This window comes from Dromaius novaehollandiae, chromosome 1 (assembly GCF_036370855.1).
Source record: "Dromaius novaehollandiae isolate bDroNov1 chromosome 1, bDroNov1.hap1, whole genome shotgun sequence".
Classification (NCBI taxonomy): domain Eukaryota; kingdom Metazoa; phylum Chordata; class Aves; order Casuariiformes; family Dromaiidae; genus Dromaius; species Dromaius novaehollandiae.
Genome location: NC_088098.1, coordinates 210,312,844 through 210,330,804, shown reverse-complemented (window position 1 = coordinate 210,330,804; position 17,961 = coordinate 210,312,844). Strand labels below are relative to the sequence as shown.

The 17,961-nt window shown below is 37.5% G+C and overlaps 1 protein-coding gene across 3 annotated transcripts in view; it reads left to right on the top strand.

Annotated features, from left to right (window-relative positions):
* The window catches only part of TMEM135 (transmembrane protein 135), a 184,837-nt gene that overhangs the window by 102,788 nt on the left and 64,088 nt on the right, over positions 1-17,961 (top strand). For all 3 annotated transcript variants that reach the window (XM_064505155.1, XM_064505154.1, XM_064505156.1), the window contains one exon: positions 15,247-15,293. In XM_064505155.1, coding sequence (XP_064361225.1) covers positions 15,247-15,293 — 47 coding nt within the window. The remainder of the gene's footprint in view (positions 1-15,246; positions 15,294-17,961) is intronic.

Here is a 17,961-nt window from a genome sequence, read left to right as displayed (position 1 = left end):
CTGTGAATGTCTTGTCATGTCATCTCTTTTGTACCCTGTAGCTTATATTAAAGATCTGTATCTATATCTATTCTCCTATCATCTATATAAAAAGAACTCTGGAATTTTAAAAAGCTGGTACTTTGGCAGATCATGGTTCTGAAATGGATGCATACTCAAAACATCAAGAAAAGAAAACTGTACGCAACTTAGGATTTTGGGGGACATTAAATGGGCCCATTGCAGGTAAAACATTTCAGACATGTTTTACTCCAACATAACATGATGAATTTGAAGGAAGGTGGAAAGGTTTAGTCCTTGCAGATTATATGTTTTAAGACTGTAACTGGCATAATTAAGGAGAAAACTGGGTTATGTGTAGAACAAATGCTAAAGCGTAATTCTGCTGTTTGAAGTTGTGTATGAGAGGAGGTTTGCTGTTGTATTCAGAAGCACTGGATGTTATGTAGAGCATAATTTGACGTAATTTTGTCTCTCTTTTCAACAAGCCTAAGCTACAAGTATAAAATATGTTTTTTAAAATATTAATACTAATACTAAAATATTAATACTAATACTAATAACGACTTCTCTCTGAAGTTTTGGATAATCTTTGCGTGTGGTAGATTTTAGATATACCATCTTTTTGGATATACACATGACATTTAAAATTCTGTGATATAACCCTGCTTTGGGCAGGAGTATTGGAGTAGATGATCTCCAGAGGTCCCTTCCAACATTTCTGTAGTTCTGTGAAGTACTAACTCCTAAAATTACTTAGCAAACTGTATCTGCATACAGATTCTGCATATAATTAGACCGTAACTGAAATACGGCATACTGAACTACATTATGAAAAGGATTTTCACATGATCATTAAAAATGTATCTTTTTGCCAAGTGATTTTTCTAGATCAATGAGAAATTAAGCAGGGTCAGCTAAGGCTCTGCAGTTGGGTTTTGATATCTTCAGGGATGGAGACTCCAGAACCTCTCTAGGCAACCTGTTCCAGTGTTTAATCACTCCCAGAGTGTTAAAAAAAAAAAAAAAAAAAAAAAAAAAAAAAAAAAAAAAAGGTTTTTTTTTTTAATGGAATTTCCTATATTTCAATTCATGCCCATTGCTTGCCATCACCAGGGCTGAGCAGAGGGGCAGGATCGCTTCTCTCGACCTGCCTGCAACGCTCTTTCTAATGCAGAAAACGGAGGCTGTTGGCCATCTGAGATGCAGGACCACATTGCTGGCTCACGTTCAGCTTGGTGTACGCCACAATGCTCAGGTCCTTTTCTGCCAAGCTGCTTTCCAGCCAGTTGGCTCGCTGTCTCTGCTGGTGCCTGGGGTTGTTCCTCCCCAGGTGCAGGACTTGGCATTTCCCTTTGCTGAACTTCATGAGGTTCCTGTCAACCCAATTCTCCAGCCTGTCGAAGTTCTGAATAGCAGCACAACCCTCTGGTGTATCAACAACTTCTCCCAATTTTCTAACATCTACAAAGTTATAGTTGAAAAATCTTGCATGATTAATCACAAGTTGGTTACACAGAAGTAATATATGCATGTAACAATTTTTAGTCTCATGAAGCTCTTAAACCAGTTTCAAGAACCCCTTGTTCTTCTCAAGGATATTGCCTATTAAAACGTTCACTATATTAAATCTTTTTGTAAACAGTATTTTTGCAAGGTGTTTGTCAAGAACATGCTCTCCAAATTTTTGCTCAACTCCATTGTTTCAGAGCACTTTTGTTGGGATTTTTTTTTTTAATCTGTCGGGAGATCTCTGAAGAATTTGATCAAATACCATGGGTTCTTGCACCAGTCTTCACCACAATTAGCCCTGTATGAGTTAGTGACTGTTCACATCTAAAAACTAGAGAAACTTGAACCATTTCAGTTTCCGAGTGCCTGAGCATTGTGAGGGATTACATGTGACCGTGTGACTCCACTTCATTCCTAATCATGTTCACAGTACAAAGGTATTGAGTTGCTTTTACATGCTGAGCTACTGCTTGTTTGTCTCATACCAGGTTCTTGGACAGAAGAAGCATTGGTATTCAGACTGAGCTGGACATACGCTTCTAGTAATTTATAAAATGTTTTGTATTTATTTCATGGAGAATTTTCTATATTCTCTGCTGTGTAAAGCTTTATCTGAAGAGACTTTTTAGTTCACAAGCACTGTGAAAATGTTTGAGATAGTGGATTTCTCTTTGAACTGTGATTCTATTCTCATATGAAAAGTTTTTGACTGCTGGAATTCTTGGCTCACAAAGTTGCAGGGGAATTTTTCTTTCTGAAAAGTTCCTCTGTGACTTTTGAAAAAAATGCAATCAACGTAACTGCAAATATTCTCTGGTAATTAGAAACGAACTATAAAATCTGCCTAATGGCTGTTAGTTTATTAGAACAGAATAATAAAAACAGGGTTTCAAAAGTCATCAAAGTTCACCTCCACCTAGGGAGATGTAATTTAGCAAGACTTACCTTGCTGAAGGCATGCTGTTTGCTCTCAAGAGGCCTCCAAAAATGAAGCAAACCCAGAAAACAAAAGCCCCCAACTCTTCAACTCTCTGAGTATTAAAGTCATGGTTGGGGGGCTTAAAGCTGAGCTATGTCAGGAAATGGTAAGTGAACTGAAAATAACGACACTGTCACATTTAATACATTTCTTGTGGTGTGTAAACATGTCTCAAAGCAAAAATGTTCTGTTTTAGGGACTAGTTACATAGGCCATTCATTTTTCTATTGTTGTTCAGAATTCCAGGTGTAATCTTTCAACAGCAGTTAAATTGATAGCATTTAATTTAGTATTTGAAGGTACTGCGACAATATGTCGAGGTACAGTTCTAGGGGAAGAGTCCTTGACCGTGCAAGGCAGGGTGTGTGTGCATGTGTGTGCCACTGTGAGCAGAACAGAGACCTCCTGGTACAGATGAGTTACAGAAACGCTTAGCATTTTCCACCATAATGAGCAGCATCAGTATCCAGCTTTTGTGCTTTTTTTCCTCTGGAAAATGCAAAATGAGAGGAGGAGAAAAAAAAAAGCTGTGACAAAAGGCTTGTGTTGAGGAAGATGCATCTGAGTGTTATCCTCAGATTGCAGAGATGATGCCTACACAATCCTCCCCTTGATTCTGCTGCAGTGTCTCAGTGGCCAGTGGAGACACGCTGATTGACTTCAGTGAACTTTGGGGATGTTTCTTTTTAGTCCTGCTGCTGAGTAATAATAACTTCAAAATGAGCTGTCTGTAATGAGGCATAATGTCTTTCGAGCCTATTTATTCCCTTTAAATTGCAAGTTACACATGCAACTCTCTGTTTATTGAACTGAGCCTATAGGGCTATCCAACCATTTGCTCAGGGGAAAAAACAAATTTGCTTAATATAAATGCGCCTTATACTACAAAAAAAATTAAGGTCTTGATTTTTTTAAAATTACTTGTCTTTAGAGTATTTGCTGTGATTAATTCTGGATATTTTGTATCAGGAAGGTAGTTTCTTGTTTGTGTGATCCATCTGTTTGAATGCAAACTGCTGTTTTCTCCCTCTTGTAATCATTAGTAACCAAGACTAATTTCTTCAATGGTGGGAGAACAACCGTCCTGCCTTCTCCCCTTGCCCCCCCAATCAGTTGATATCACTGTAGCCCTAAGGTGTTCTGCTTATTTTCTCTATGTATATATAGATGCACTATAAGTAATTTTATTTTGTTTTTTGTTTTTTTAGTTAGCCTTCTTATTTCTAACAGTATCTATGTGACATCCTGCCAGAACGGTGTGTTTATAGCGGGTAATTGAAGGGTTGTTATGTAGCATGGGGTGCGGTTTACAGACACGAGTGCCAGAGGTTGCAGAATAGGACTGCAATAGTGTTGGGAGACGTAAGTGGGTGGAGGGAGTCAGGTGAGGTGTGTCCAGGTTGCCAAGTGTGGACGGTGCTGTGATTCAGTTGTCCACAGAGCTTCAGGCAGGGCTTGTTTCAAGGGGACGATTAGTTTTGGACCTCAGAGTGAACTGGGGAGCAAATGTATTTGGTAGCGTAAGCCTGCTCATGGAGGGGGGAAAAACAGCTGGAAGTGACCTCAGGAAGCCAATTTACCCATCCAAAAGCAGAATCGATGCCACCTTTGTAACTCTGGACATGCAATTATCTGGTCATTCCATGTTTAGACTCTAATTTAACAGCCATATATCTTCTGAACCCAGAGAGAGAGTTGTTTTTTGATCTTTTAGGAAAGAAAAATAATGAACCTGCTGTTTCATTTGATGGTTACTTTTGGTACTTCGGTCTCGTAAGTGTTGTACCTTGAACAGCAGTGAACTCTCATAGAGGTCTTTAAGAAAAGCTGTTTAGTTGTTCCATTACAACGTTATAGCTTCCGTTGCAGTAGTTAACATAAAAAGCGCAGTGAGAGACTTGACAAGTGCTTTTGAGAATAAAATGAAGGATTGCTGAAGTGCTTAACTATACATATCTATATGTGTATATACACGCACACACATAAAGTTTGTGAATTAGAAAATTGGGGGGGTTAATTTTCTCTCCTGTGCTTTCTTGGTGTTCTGGCACTGGCAGGTGCACCCCGTCTTGACTCAGCTGTGTTTTACATTTGTCTGTTGTAATCGTTTAATCGTGATCAAACAACAGTGCTTTAACACGGATCTACATAATCTCATGTTTAATAGCACATATTAGGCTTTCTTTTGATCTTATCTGTCTAAGATTGCTTGAGGCTTGCTGGCAGAAAAATTCAAGAGGCTCTAACAGATTTAGTGGTGTAGGTGTAGCTAAATTGGCAAAATGCCCAACCAGCACCTGACAGATTGTTTTTGTACGTTTTCATAAAGCGTGTCAATTTAGAAGAAGTAGCAATGTTGAATTGCTTCATAAGTTACCTAATTTAAATAGAAAAAAAAATCATAATGCTGATGACTAAGATTATGAGAAAAGTTTACACCAAAACTTTTGATAGCTCATGAAACTCTCCAAAAATATGGTGGATTTCAAGTATAGAAGGGCATGAGATGTTTTTAGAGTTATAAATATTATATTTTAATAGGACTTGCTGTACAAAGAAGGAAAAAATGTGGCATAACTTGAAATATCAGATGTGATTCCATCTTATGATTGGTGCATACCAATTCAATGGGCATATGTCTTTTGAGATTACTAGAAATTTGAGCTTGGTGAAAACAGATACTTTGTATAAAAGCGTAACTACTTATGAAAAATGGTGATTATTTTTGAAGTAAAATATCTTTATATCTTTTTTAAAAAAATTCAATAACAAAGTTTCTGTAGGGGAAATACGTGACTTTTAATAAGCAGTGGCAATGGTGAAAATCAAATACCTTATTTTTGCTATTGACTACAGTTCTTAGGAATTTAAAGCTGTTATTAATATAAAAATAAAGCATTTTGTAAAGCTTATTATTTTAAAAATAAGTTTAATGCATAGATCACAGTTTTGGATTAGTGTGAGAAAGGAAAATTAGTATTTGACTTCAGAGTAACCAGAATAACAATGCCAAACTTCGTATTTACATAGGTGTGCTCAGTAGTTCTGAGGGTAATATTTGATTATGGTGTATGTGTTTTGTTAATTCTCTGCCAGATTTTGGACTTCTGTATCAAATTTACAGAACTGTATGTTCTTGAGGGAACCTGCAGTACTTTTTTTTTGCATTCCCTGTTGTCGTCTTTTATCTCCATGCTGGATTGAAATCTAAGGAGCCTGTGGCTATGGACAAACTATGCAGAAACTAGTTAATGGCAGGACCATTTAAGTGAAATTATGCTAAACACCTTGGCCTATGTAAGTGAATTTTGAACTGCTTTATTCTCTAAGCTGTCATTTCTGAGAAAGGTCTGTCATCATCTGTTGAGAATGGAACAAGGGATTGTGAGACAGAGAAGATGGAAAGGCTGCAATAGCGCAAGAGCTGCTGTAGGATTTGGGAGTGTATTTTCACTATAGCCTTCGCTATATTTTCATTATAGCCTTGATGAGCAGTTTGACAGACTTGACGTACATATTTTGTTCTACACTGTTATATTTAAATAACGATTTTGAAAACTTTTGTGGAAGCGTGCACAAATACACTTTATAATATTGAAAGCCTATAGTGCATTCATCTTAAAGGCACACCTCAGTAGGACTATTTTTATGAATCGTGACACCACAGGAGACCATTATAATCATCCAGTCAGATACTGGGTAACACTGGCCAGTGAGTCTCACTATACTGTTTTGCATTGAGTGTATATCTCTTGATACAAGCAATACTTTAATTAGGAAGACTAATTTACTTTTTGGTTACTAGTTTTTGGTACTAGTAGGAGAAAAAGTCACCTGCTTACTAGAGTTTGGCAGACCTCAAGTTATAGCCCTCATATGTCTTTGTCATCTAGATTAAAGAGAAGTCTTTACTCCCTGAGGTTCTTGTTGGGATGCTCAGGCCACCTCTGCATCTTCTCTTGAATAAGCCAAAAGTATTGAGATACTGACCTCTTTAGTTTTAGTGCAAGTTATGTATTCCAGGTATTGAATTGTTCTTCGTAGCTGTGTCTCCTAGTATTTTAGCTCTCTGACTGCCAAGAACGAAGTTTTACTAGTGTTCCTCTCTAGGGGACCCAGTGTCTTAGCCCAAAGAGACAAGCAGCGCAAGAGGTGGAAAGAGTAGGAGGGAGGGGGGCAATAAGACCCTCACAACTTTTGTGTTTTTTAATCGACTGGGAGAGCATATAGAGAACTAAATCAGAGAGAACAGACAGAAACTAGTTCAGTACTCAGGAAAATCACGTTCCAAATCCACTGTTATTCTCGTCTAGCAATAAGTTTCTGTTACGGTTGTCCTCTGTGCCATGTCAGAGAGAAACTGCTGTTTATTGCAGTGGACTACGAAGGTGTGGTTGATACTATTAGCAGCTCATGGTTTTAGGTCTGAAGTTCTGGTTTTTAGTCCCTAATATGTAAAAATGTAACCGTCACATCAGACCTATGTAGTCAGCTAATGGTGAATCATTCCATCAAATAATTATTATGCTAATTTCTTGCTTAGGGCATGAAAAAATAATAGAAAATAACTACTTACATGAGCAGCACTCATCGTCAGATCAGATTGCAGACAGCTGAACATAATTAAACTCGGTGCCTATTTGCATATAAATTCTTTTCTACAACTTCTAGTGTATTTGATTAATCAGTGATTCTATAATTTCCATCCCCTTTAACTGCTATACAATTATAGAATGATTTTACACCTTTTTTACGAGATACTTATTATTGGAAAAGAACAGCATATCAACTTTGTAAAGACAGTCATTGAATAGAAACTACTGTTTACATTAATGCACAGATAGAAAAGAGATATTCTGTGCTCATTTTTTTCCTGATCTTGATGTAAAAGGCCATTATGTTAATCTGCATGTCTGTTTCTATTATGATTTTTATTAAAAGGAAGCTTGTTTAAGAGAGAATCTTAGTGATGAGTAGTAGAAAGCTTTTTTATTGAAGCAGTATCGTGTCTTTAAATAAAAGATAGGAATTGCAAGCAGCAGTTGACAACTTTCTATGATTTACACCAAAATGTAATTGTGCTGTTTGTGTAGCTCTGTTGCTTTATGGGTAAAGCTAATATTTTTGTTATTAGACTAAGTAATATTTATGGAAAAAACAGAATGGCTTTTTTGGACACGTAAACCTTTCCTCATGTCTAGAAGTGAATGGATTCAGACTGAAAAGTGTGAAGGAATGTCTTCCTTCATCTCTGTGTTAGATGGTCTAATAAAAGATATTGCAACTACCCTCCTACTATTCAACTGGATATATAAAGGTCAATGGAGTGTTTATAGTTTCTCTCACCAGAGAAAGTACTAGGCTGTTCTTATGTGGATAAACAGCAGGTGGCTTGTTTTAAGGATTAAAAAATAAATGAAATAGCTGTTTTGTCTGGAAGCATGTATTTTAGGAGTAAAAGTTTGAGACTACTTTACAAAACTTCTAATTACATGTATATTGGTCAAAAATACTCTTAAAACTGAAAATTAAACAGTCGTAATATGAGAAAGCAAATATTAGTATTAAATCCTTAATAATATTTCTACAAACGTGGCCATAGTCATTAGTTACTGATTAAAAATGCATAATAGCAAGTCCGTCTTCTTTTCTTTTTTGGTCAAATGTCAACAAGGTTGTTCATTTTCCATCATTTTCACCAATAAAATTTTCGTCAGACAGATGTTAGCTGACAGTTCTTGTTTTCTGTAGCATACAGCCTTCAAGAAGTAGGAGAGTAACCTTTTCTTATCATTAAGTGTAGATATCGCTCTCACATGAATTGCTAAGAGGTTGATTAAGAAGGTGTTGTTTTTGCATTTCACAAATACGCTTGAGGTCAAGTGTTGATGTGCCAGTAGTTGAAACAGCCCTGTCTTCTGTTAGTTTGTTTTAACGCTATTCAGTGTTGAATTGTAGCTCTGACATTCTGAATACTTCTGCCAGTTAATATCGCCGATTTGTCCCTCTTCACTCCTTCTGTCTTCGTTTATACAGATTACATGCATCTTTGGTGATACTTCTTTTTAATTACAAAATTTATGTTACTTTACCACAGACTTCTGTCGTGCTCATGTTCTGACTGTACAGGAGATCCCATCAACCTCCCATGAGCAACTTTCTTATTTGGCACATCACAGCAAAGTTTCTGCACATCTGTGAATGCAAAGTGCTGGGTGTGTTAGGGAGCAGGGTACAATGAAGTCCAGGAAACCTGAGTAAAAGTCATCTTGGCTACGAGAAAATGTGTGTCATCTTGAACTCTTTCTGTGCAGGGGGCTTGAGTCCCCAGGCTTTTTGCTGCTTGGGAAGTCCTGGCAACGAGACTCTGGAGGACATTGCAAAATGGGATTGGTACCGAGTTGAATTATTTAATGGCCAGTTATCCGTTTCATGTTTCAGGGGCTGCAAGATGAGTATGAGGGTGAATGTCTCTTTCTTTTGAAAGGGCTGGAGAAAAAAAGAGGGCTTCACGTTTTCTCATTATTCTCTCTATCATGTGGATGTTCTTGCAACAAGACTACCATGATTATCTTTGCTGATTTTTACCTTTCAAATCTTATTCTTATACCTCCCTATGCTAACAAGTACTTTCAGCCTTCACGGCAGCTGAGTGAGTAGGTTGGGCTTCTTGCATTCTGCAAATATCAGAGGGGAAAAAAATATTCTCTTATCAGCCTGTTATCTCCACTGCTCATTCCACTCTGAATATTAGCTACCTCATGGTAGTCTCATCTGCAAGAGCAACCATATGATAGAGAGAATAATGAGAAATTACCAGATTATTCAGCCGTCCTCTACCTGACCCTAACTGTTGTGTAGCTCTTCCCTCCTCATCATTTCATGTCCTGGGCTTAATAAAAATACAGGTAACCCTAGGATTAGGTAGTACGTGTGAAGTGCCAGAGTACATGAAACTTGAGAGTGGTTTTAATAATTTTGTCAATGTTACTTCTCCTTTCACTGGTCCAAGACTTCTATCTCTGGATGTGGCTGTGAGGGGAAGCTGCCTGTACATTACTGCCGATGCTATTGGAGCTACTGCTAACTGCTTTCAGCTAGAAGTTTTTCTTGTACTCAGAACTGGGAACAGCTGAATATTGCCTCACGACACTGTTTATATGGGGTTAAGCTGTCTTGAAAAAAAATTGGCTTTGTCAGCCCTTCTGGAAAATGTGCCTCCGAGTCTTGTCGGCAACTTTGCACTTTTTTAATAAAGTTTAGTATAAACAACACATCTAATATGAGGTAGCATAGGGTTTTTTTTCCTTTTAATCTGTGTGCATCTCATTAAAAGTATTAAAACATTTAGGGCATATCATTCTTATTAGAAACATTTAGGTTGTCTGCTTGTTATAACTGTTTCTGCAGCTGGAAAGTTTCAAGGTCTGTATGTTGCCAAGCTTGATTTGTTGACCTTGTATCATAAATCAAAAAGGGATGGACTGTGCAAGAAAAACCCCAAAGCAGTCTTCCTGCTCAGTGGATGCTATTTCGGGGCTTAAATTCACTCAAAAATTCTAATTACATTTCTGTAGGGTTTAGTATTTTTTCTTTTTTTTATTATAGACATTCTTAAATTTCAGCCTTTGCTGCAAAATAGCTATTGTATATTGTAAATACTGAGGATGCTACATAAAAATTATGTAGAATAGGTACATGTTTGGCTGAAAAAAGGTTTATTTTGACAGTACATACCTTAATTTTGGAACACTGTGACCCTTCTTCCTCTTCTGTACTATGATAAGAAGACAGCACAATAACTGGGCTTTCCATGTTGAACTATGCAGTATTGAATAGTCTATTTTAGCTGCACGTTTTACTCTTTTTGAGTTGTATAAATGTTGAGCTGGAAGCGACACTTGAGAGATTTGAGTTGCCTTCCATATGGAGAAAGTGTCAAGCATACCCAGAGCATTTCTAATAAATATTTGTCTCTACTGGTTTTAAACTCCTCTGATAAATGACATTCCACAACCTCCTAGGCAACTTATTCTAGTATATCGATGTCCTGTAGAGAAGGCTCTTCCTAATATCTAAACTGAATGGTCTTTGTTGTAGATTTAGCTCAGTTTTCCTCCTTCTGTAGTTGATGGACAATGAGAGAAATTTAGCAGTGTATGATGATAACGTTGTGCATATTGGAAGGCTGTTCACACATCACTCATTAGTTACCTCTCTTCTGGTTTAAGCAAATGCAATTCTAGATTCTTTGCACAACTGTTACTGTCCTTTTTTGAACTGTCTTGTTTTGTCTACGTTTTCCTTTAACAGTAGCCCAACATTAGTATTTCAGGGGAGAAGTCACTAGCACCAGGGCATGTAGTGTAATATATTCTTACCTCCTTCAATCCTAAACACAGTCCACAACGCTATTTTACAGTGTTTTCTGCAGCATCACATTGCTGACACGTATTTATTTGTGATCTGTGGAATTTCTTACACTCTCATATTGCCTATGCAGTTGTTTCCTTGTATGTTTTTTATGTATGTGATTTCTCCTGCCAAGTACTTTGTGTTTATTTTTATTGAATTTTATCTTGTTGACTTTGGGCAATCTGATGCCTTTGCACACAGACCTAACCTCTAAAGGATTTCAGTAAATTTTATAACATACTCTGTATTCCATAATTAGAATCATTACTGAAAAGACAAGATTAGGGAAGCCTCTTCTGTGCCCTCAGTTAGAGTGCATTTGTAGTTTGATAATGAACTGTTAATGCATAGAGTTTTCTCTTGTGCTCTTTTTCAACCAGCTCTATTAGCCCAATTTCTTAATTAGCATATGAGATATTAGCCATAAAGGTGCATTAAAGTTCAGGTATATTACACCGTCTGCTTTCCCTACGTCTGTCAAAGAAGAAAATTGGAATAGTTTTAAGTAATTTGTTGGCTGTGTTGGTTGTTTCTTATCATGTTGTTATCTAGATGTTTATAAACTGACTCTTTCAAATAATTTATTCTAGGATGGTTCTGGATATTAGACAGGCTGACTATCTAATATGCCATGGACTTCTCATTTACAAAGAAAGATACTAGTTTGTTCTTTACCCTCTAGCCAAGGTCTTTGACGTCTTATTTTTCTCAAAGAGCCTGTTAAGTTCTGGAAGACAGCTGATAACTGTGGAGGCTGATTCAGCAAGTTCTTTAAGTACTTTAAGATTAAATGCTAAGGTTTTGCCAAATAGAATGCAGGTGATAGACAAATTGATAGGTGGCTGGTGAGGTGTATTGAAAGGTGGCTGGGCTGAACTGATGGACTCAAAAGATGTTGTGGTCAACAGCACACAGTTCACCTAGAGGCCAGTGGTGTACCTCCGGAGTCAATACTGGGGCCAGTAATATCTTCATTAATGACCTGGATGAGTGGACAGGCTGCACTTTCAGCAAGCTTGCAAACAGTACAAACTAGGAGGACTCTTTGATACACCATAGGATTCTGCTGCCATTCAGAAGGACCTTGACAGGCTGGAGGTTTGGGTTGACAGGAACTTCATTAAGTTCAGCAAAGAGAAATGCCAGTCCTGCACCTGGGGAGGAATAACCCCTAGCACCAGTAGAGAGGGTGGACCAACTGGCTGGAAAGCAGCTTGGCAGAAAAGGTCCTGAGGCTTGTGATGTGCACCAAGTTGAACGTGAGCCATCAATGCGCCCTTGTGTCCTAGGCGGCTAACAGCCACCTTCTTCTGCTTTAGGAAGAGCGTTGCCAGCAGGTTGACAGAGGAGATCCTGCCTCTTTACTCAGCCCTAGTGAGACCACACCTGGAGTGCTATGTCCAGTGCTGGGCTCCCCAATACAAGAGAGATAGAAACCGCTGGGGTGAGTCCAACAAAGAGCCACAAAGATGGTTAAGGGATTGGAGGATCTGTCATTCGAGGAGAAGCTGAGAAAGCTAGGACTGCATAGCTTGGAGGAGAGAAGGTTCAGGGGCGATCTTAGCAATGTGTGTAAATACCGGATGGGAGAGAATAAAGAAGATCGAGCCAGACTCTTCCTGGTGGTGCCCAGCGAGAGGACAAGAGGCAGTGGGCAAAAATTGAGACACAAGAAATTCTACTTAAACAGAACTTTTTTTTTAAAAAAAAAAAACTTTAGGGAGTGGCCAGACACTGTAACAGGTTGCCCAGTGATGCAGATACTCAAAACCCAACTGAACGTGGCTGTGGGCAACCATTGTATTTGACACTATGTTGGACAGTGGCCCAAGAGGTCCCTTCCAACCTCAACAATTCTCTAATTCTCTGATTATTTATAGGAATATGATTTAATTTTTCTCTCTGCATTCAGCCTTCCAGATTGTGGAGTCTCCATCCTTGGAGGTGCTCAAAACTCAACTGCTGAAGGTCACTGAACAGTCTGCTCCAACTGAAATTGCTTTGAGCAGTTAGTTGGGTGAATCTACCTCTGTAGGTCCCTTCCAACCTGATTCTATGATTCAGACTTTCCCTGTCCCTTTCCCTCTTACATTTATTTAATCACAATTTATCTTTTCTTGTAAAGATCAAAAGCAAACTAGATACTGAATACTTGAGCCCTTTTTAATCTTTCTGCATAGGTTTTCTTATTTAAGAAATGAGTCAATACTTTGCTTTCTTTTTTTTTTTTTTTTTTTTTTTTCCTACTGTCATAGCGTCCTGTCATCATAGTGTGGCCAAATTAATTAGCATTGTTTTTTTCTCTCTCTCTCTTTTTTTTTTGGTCATGGAAATCATTGTTCCATCCTCTGTTTGCTTGAGTATTTTAGGTCTTGCTATCAAACTCATAAAAAAGGGTGAAGAAGGAAAAGAAGAGAAAGCAAGAGAGAATATTTAGTAAAGAAAGTGGTTTTAATTGGCAAAGGCCTTCTTTTCTTCAAGAAACTGGTTCTTTGCCATTTCTCACTTATTTCTCAATATCATTGGGAAATTGGAGCTGTGAAAAATGTCAGGAATTCCTGTCCCTCTTGTCCTCCAAAAATGGCATCAAGGCAAGTGACAATTGTTTTTTGAATGGTTAAATATGTTTTGAACTGTGGAGGGTTTTTGGGTAAATCTCGGATTTAAATCTAAGTCTGCTTCCACTTCTAGTCTGAACTGAAATATATCATTGTCCTCACTTTACCCTAATGATTTCATATAAAATGATTTTCAGATGTTCACATTTTTGATGCTGAGTAATAAACCATGATTTTTAAACATGTATTAGAGAAGGAAAAGGAATAAAAAACAATGGATAGTTTAACTGTATATGTTATAATGTCTTGCCTGGCCTAATTTAAAGTCACATGCCTGAGGACTTTGGAAGGCAAAGTGGTCTCATTGTAAGAATTTTTTTTTCCTGAAACTTTCCCTGTTCAAGTTTTTATCACACTTTTGGATCTATATCAACACGCAGCAAACTAATCCATTGGTCTAAGTGTGTTTATAACCTTCAAATATGCACTCCTGCCAGCATTTCCTTGCTTTTCTTTTATTCAAGTCATCCATATCCTGTCATGTTCAAACTTCTCAAACTCTTGAAGACAACTACTAGTGTTTTTTTGAAACACTTGCAATTCGTCTGTAACTGTTTTCTCCTAAATTTTGGTATGAATGTGGGCCATTGTATCTAGAATGACACGGTATTTTCTTTCTCAAGCTTTATCTGGCAAAGTTAGCATGGATTAAGGCAGATTATAATTTTAAAGCACAATATTCCACAGTTGTTCCTGAATAAGCTGTATGCGGCTGCTGCCCACAGTTGTACAGGCAGCTGGGTTAATGTAATGACTTGTTGCCCTCTCAAGGAGAGTATCTTCATCCTCCGTCTCCTCTTTCTGTGCTTCTGGCACTGAGGTCTTCCTCCTGCCTGTGCCTGCTCTGGTGCTTTTATGCCTGTCCAGTGTTCTCCTTATCTCACTAAATTGTCAGAAAACTCTCCAAAGTGGGCAGGTGATGAGGAGGAGGTAAGAGCACTGAGCTGGGAGCAGAGGGAATGGGAGGAAGAAGGGAGACATTCCCCTTCCAGTGGTGGGAGCTGCTGAATTGGCTCCTGGACTCTCATAGAGCCGTGTTGTCCAGCCAGAGTGTGAGCGGATTATTGCAAGGGAGTTACGTGATTCCTCTGAGGCAAACTGAACAGAAAGGATGCTTGTGCTGGGAAACAGAGCTGTCTACTTTCAAACTTGCCTAGAAGCAGTTAAGCAGGAGCAGCTGTCTGTATCGGCATCTTAAATTTACTACTTTTCACATTTGAATAAATAAAAGTTTGAATCAAATACAATCAAAGTATATTTGAATCAAATGTGTTTGAATAAATCAAAAGGAAAGTGAGAGAAAAGATAATGTTTAAGTTTCCATTCCTCCACACTGTGATACATATCTAATCTTTACTATGAGCAAACTTGATATATTTCTATTTATTTATATTTTACTTGATTATATTTAAAAATACATTACTCATGGGGAATGTGAAATTTTCTTTGGGCAGAAAAAGAGGATTCTAGACTATTTAAAGTGGTATTCTTTGCTGTGTCTGTCATCCCACTACCCAGGTTTGGATTTCATACTTTTATTAACTTATGCAGGGTCAGCCCAAAGAATCAATGAGAATCTCTTTTGAAGATTTAAATTCTGCCCTATCAAGGACAGATAATAAAGTCTAACTTGTACTGTAACAGTTTTAAAATCGTCATGATCCAGAATGTGCAATAGCAGCGTGACCTTTTAGGTAATAATACTTTTTCTCCTTCTTGTAGGTCCTTTTGTTCTGCATCACAGCTGCTCTGTTCATGTTCTTTTTCAGGTATGTTGCTGGTATACATGTTTGTTTGTAAAGATTATTTTAAACCATTATTTATGGTTCTATTAGCTTCATTGACTTTGGTATTCATATGAAAACTTTTCTATGTTCTTGATTCAAGCCTTTCGAATCGAGTAGAGTGCTTCTCTGGCATTAGAAAACTAATGCTGGGAACATAATTGGACTAAAAAGGTAATTGCTGAGTTGAATGCCTTAAATCTCCTGGAGGGTCTACCGATAATTTAAGAAGCCTCCTCTCACCTTATATTTAAGACCCTGCATATCTAAGTTTACATAGCATGAAAACTGTAGAAATCTCTAATTTCCATGTAAGTTCTTAAATAGTTTATTGCCCAGAGGATAATGTTTGATTTTTTCAGTGTAAATTCAGGAGAACAGGAAACAGATTTCATAGGCTTATGTAAGCCTTTTAATTTTAAACTGAACTTCTTTCACATACTTTTTCACAAGTTGTCAGTTATATTCCTTCTTTAAAACAGACACACATTTTAAAACTTCTTTTTTCTTGGTCTACAAGAAATATGTAACACAGGTATTTAACTCTTCAGTGCTTCACTTTTAAATACCAGATCCCCTATATTATTTTATTGTAACTCTGGTTGGATGGTTGCTTGGATGCTTGTTAGTGTAACCTCTAACTACAACCCTTTGCCTTTGAATTTTCGGTGGTAGATTTCTGTGGCATGTAGCTGTTTACGGTTCTGCAAGCCATATGATCCCCTGATAATTGCAATAACTTTAGAAGCTTTAGCTTGTTTTTTCATAATTCCATGGCCTTGGAATTATGAATATTGGCCAAGAACAGTCTGTGGATGGGGGAATGGTATTATTTTAAAAGCTCCTAAAAAGCTTTCATTCTTTCATCAGCCACCCCTTAATACCCTTATATTGGCAATCTTCTCTCTGTTTTATTTTGTACTACTATCCAGAGTTACGGCATGACAGCCTCTGAGAATTTTACTTGTAATGTTGATGTTAGACACCTGTCTATGTGAATGATGATTTAGAAGAAAAGAAAAAACAGAAACACTAAAATGCTCGTCAAAGTTATAAATGCTGTATAATTTTGGATGAAGCTAATTGTCTTCTCTTTATGTTTTTGGTTTTAAAGCGTTCAGATGGTTAAATCTATTCAGCATTTTAAAGACAACGTGCTAAGTTAAATGAGAACTGACTAGAGCCCAGAAATATTTGGTGAATTCCTTACCAACCTGACAGCGTGGAGTTGACAGCTGAATGGATTCCAAACCACTTTCTCTCTTCTAAAATTAGTGCCTCCGTGCCAGGATTGATAGATATCCTGTAGAGCAATCTTCAGGAATGTTTACTTCCTTTCTCATTAGTGTTGTAGCAGAGAAATTAAAATGCATAACCAGGTAATTATAGGTCCATTAGTCTCATTTTAACTCAGAAAAAAATAACGGAATAAATGTTTTTTGCAAACACAGGCAAAAATAGTAAGATGAATAAGTCAGAATAGATTTATCAACAAATAATTAGTCTAGACCAATTTATTTGCCTCTTTTCTGAGTGTAATGAGTATTGCGATTAGAAGTTCTTCACAGTGATTCATACGACATTCTCATAAAGACATCAGAGATGCGTTGTCTGGGTGCAGATGCCATTGGATAATGGTACAGAACTGGCTGGATAATAATCTGACAGAAGTGCTGTCATGTTGCTACACTCAAAATCTTGCTTATATAAGGGGTGTGTGTGTATATATATGCATATATATATGTATATTCACACATATATTAAAAGCCAACAATTTATTGGTAGTATAATGAAAATTTTAGCAGTCTAATCCAAGAATCTTCATTACTCTAAATCTAATTATTGCAAACAAAGAATAATAATGCAGTTAGATTACTTATATACAGAGAAAGGTGCAATAATAGTAATGATACAATTACAGTTATAACAGACACACACTTTTTAGTTTCTACCTCTTTCTCTGTGTTATGCCCACTCTTCTACTGCTCCTCTGGGCCCTAAGGTTAGTGGTTTCAGTCTGGTGTTGGAGGTGAGGGGGTGTTACAGCAAGTAGACAGCATTTTGAGTTCTTTGCTGGGAAGAATATCATGTTTGTGTTGATGGTTTCTCTTGTCTTCCCCTGAGATCCACTTGGGTCATTTTTACATGTTTGCCAACAAACATTTACACCTTTGTCTTTCTTCATTGGTCTACAGCTCCAGTTTACATCTTCTGCAATTACATGTTACAGTTTACTACATATGGTGCACTATATAGGCACCTTTAGACGTAGATACTATTTCTGTGTTGCCGTTAAAACCAGTTTTGTCCAATTCCAGGTCTGCATTTTTTAGCTGACCGTTAGTGAGTTGTTTATAGCCGAGGGGGCTCTAACGGTGCCAGCCTGTGCATCTCTTATCATCCCATGCCTGTACTCCTCTATGCCGTTTCTCAAGGCCCCTGCTATCGTACCTGGCCTGCGTTTCCCTGCACTACGTCATTGTGTTAGCGTTGTAAATATTTCATTCTACACAGAATAATTGCTTGTTACTGGTATCTGTGTAAAACCATGGTTGTACTGTACAAAGATAAATAGAAGTAAAACAAATTAGCCATAGACACCTGGTCAATTAGAAATTGCTGTCACGGCTCAATCAAGTAAAACAGAGCTACA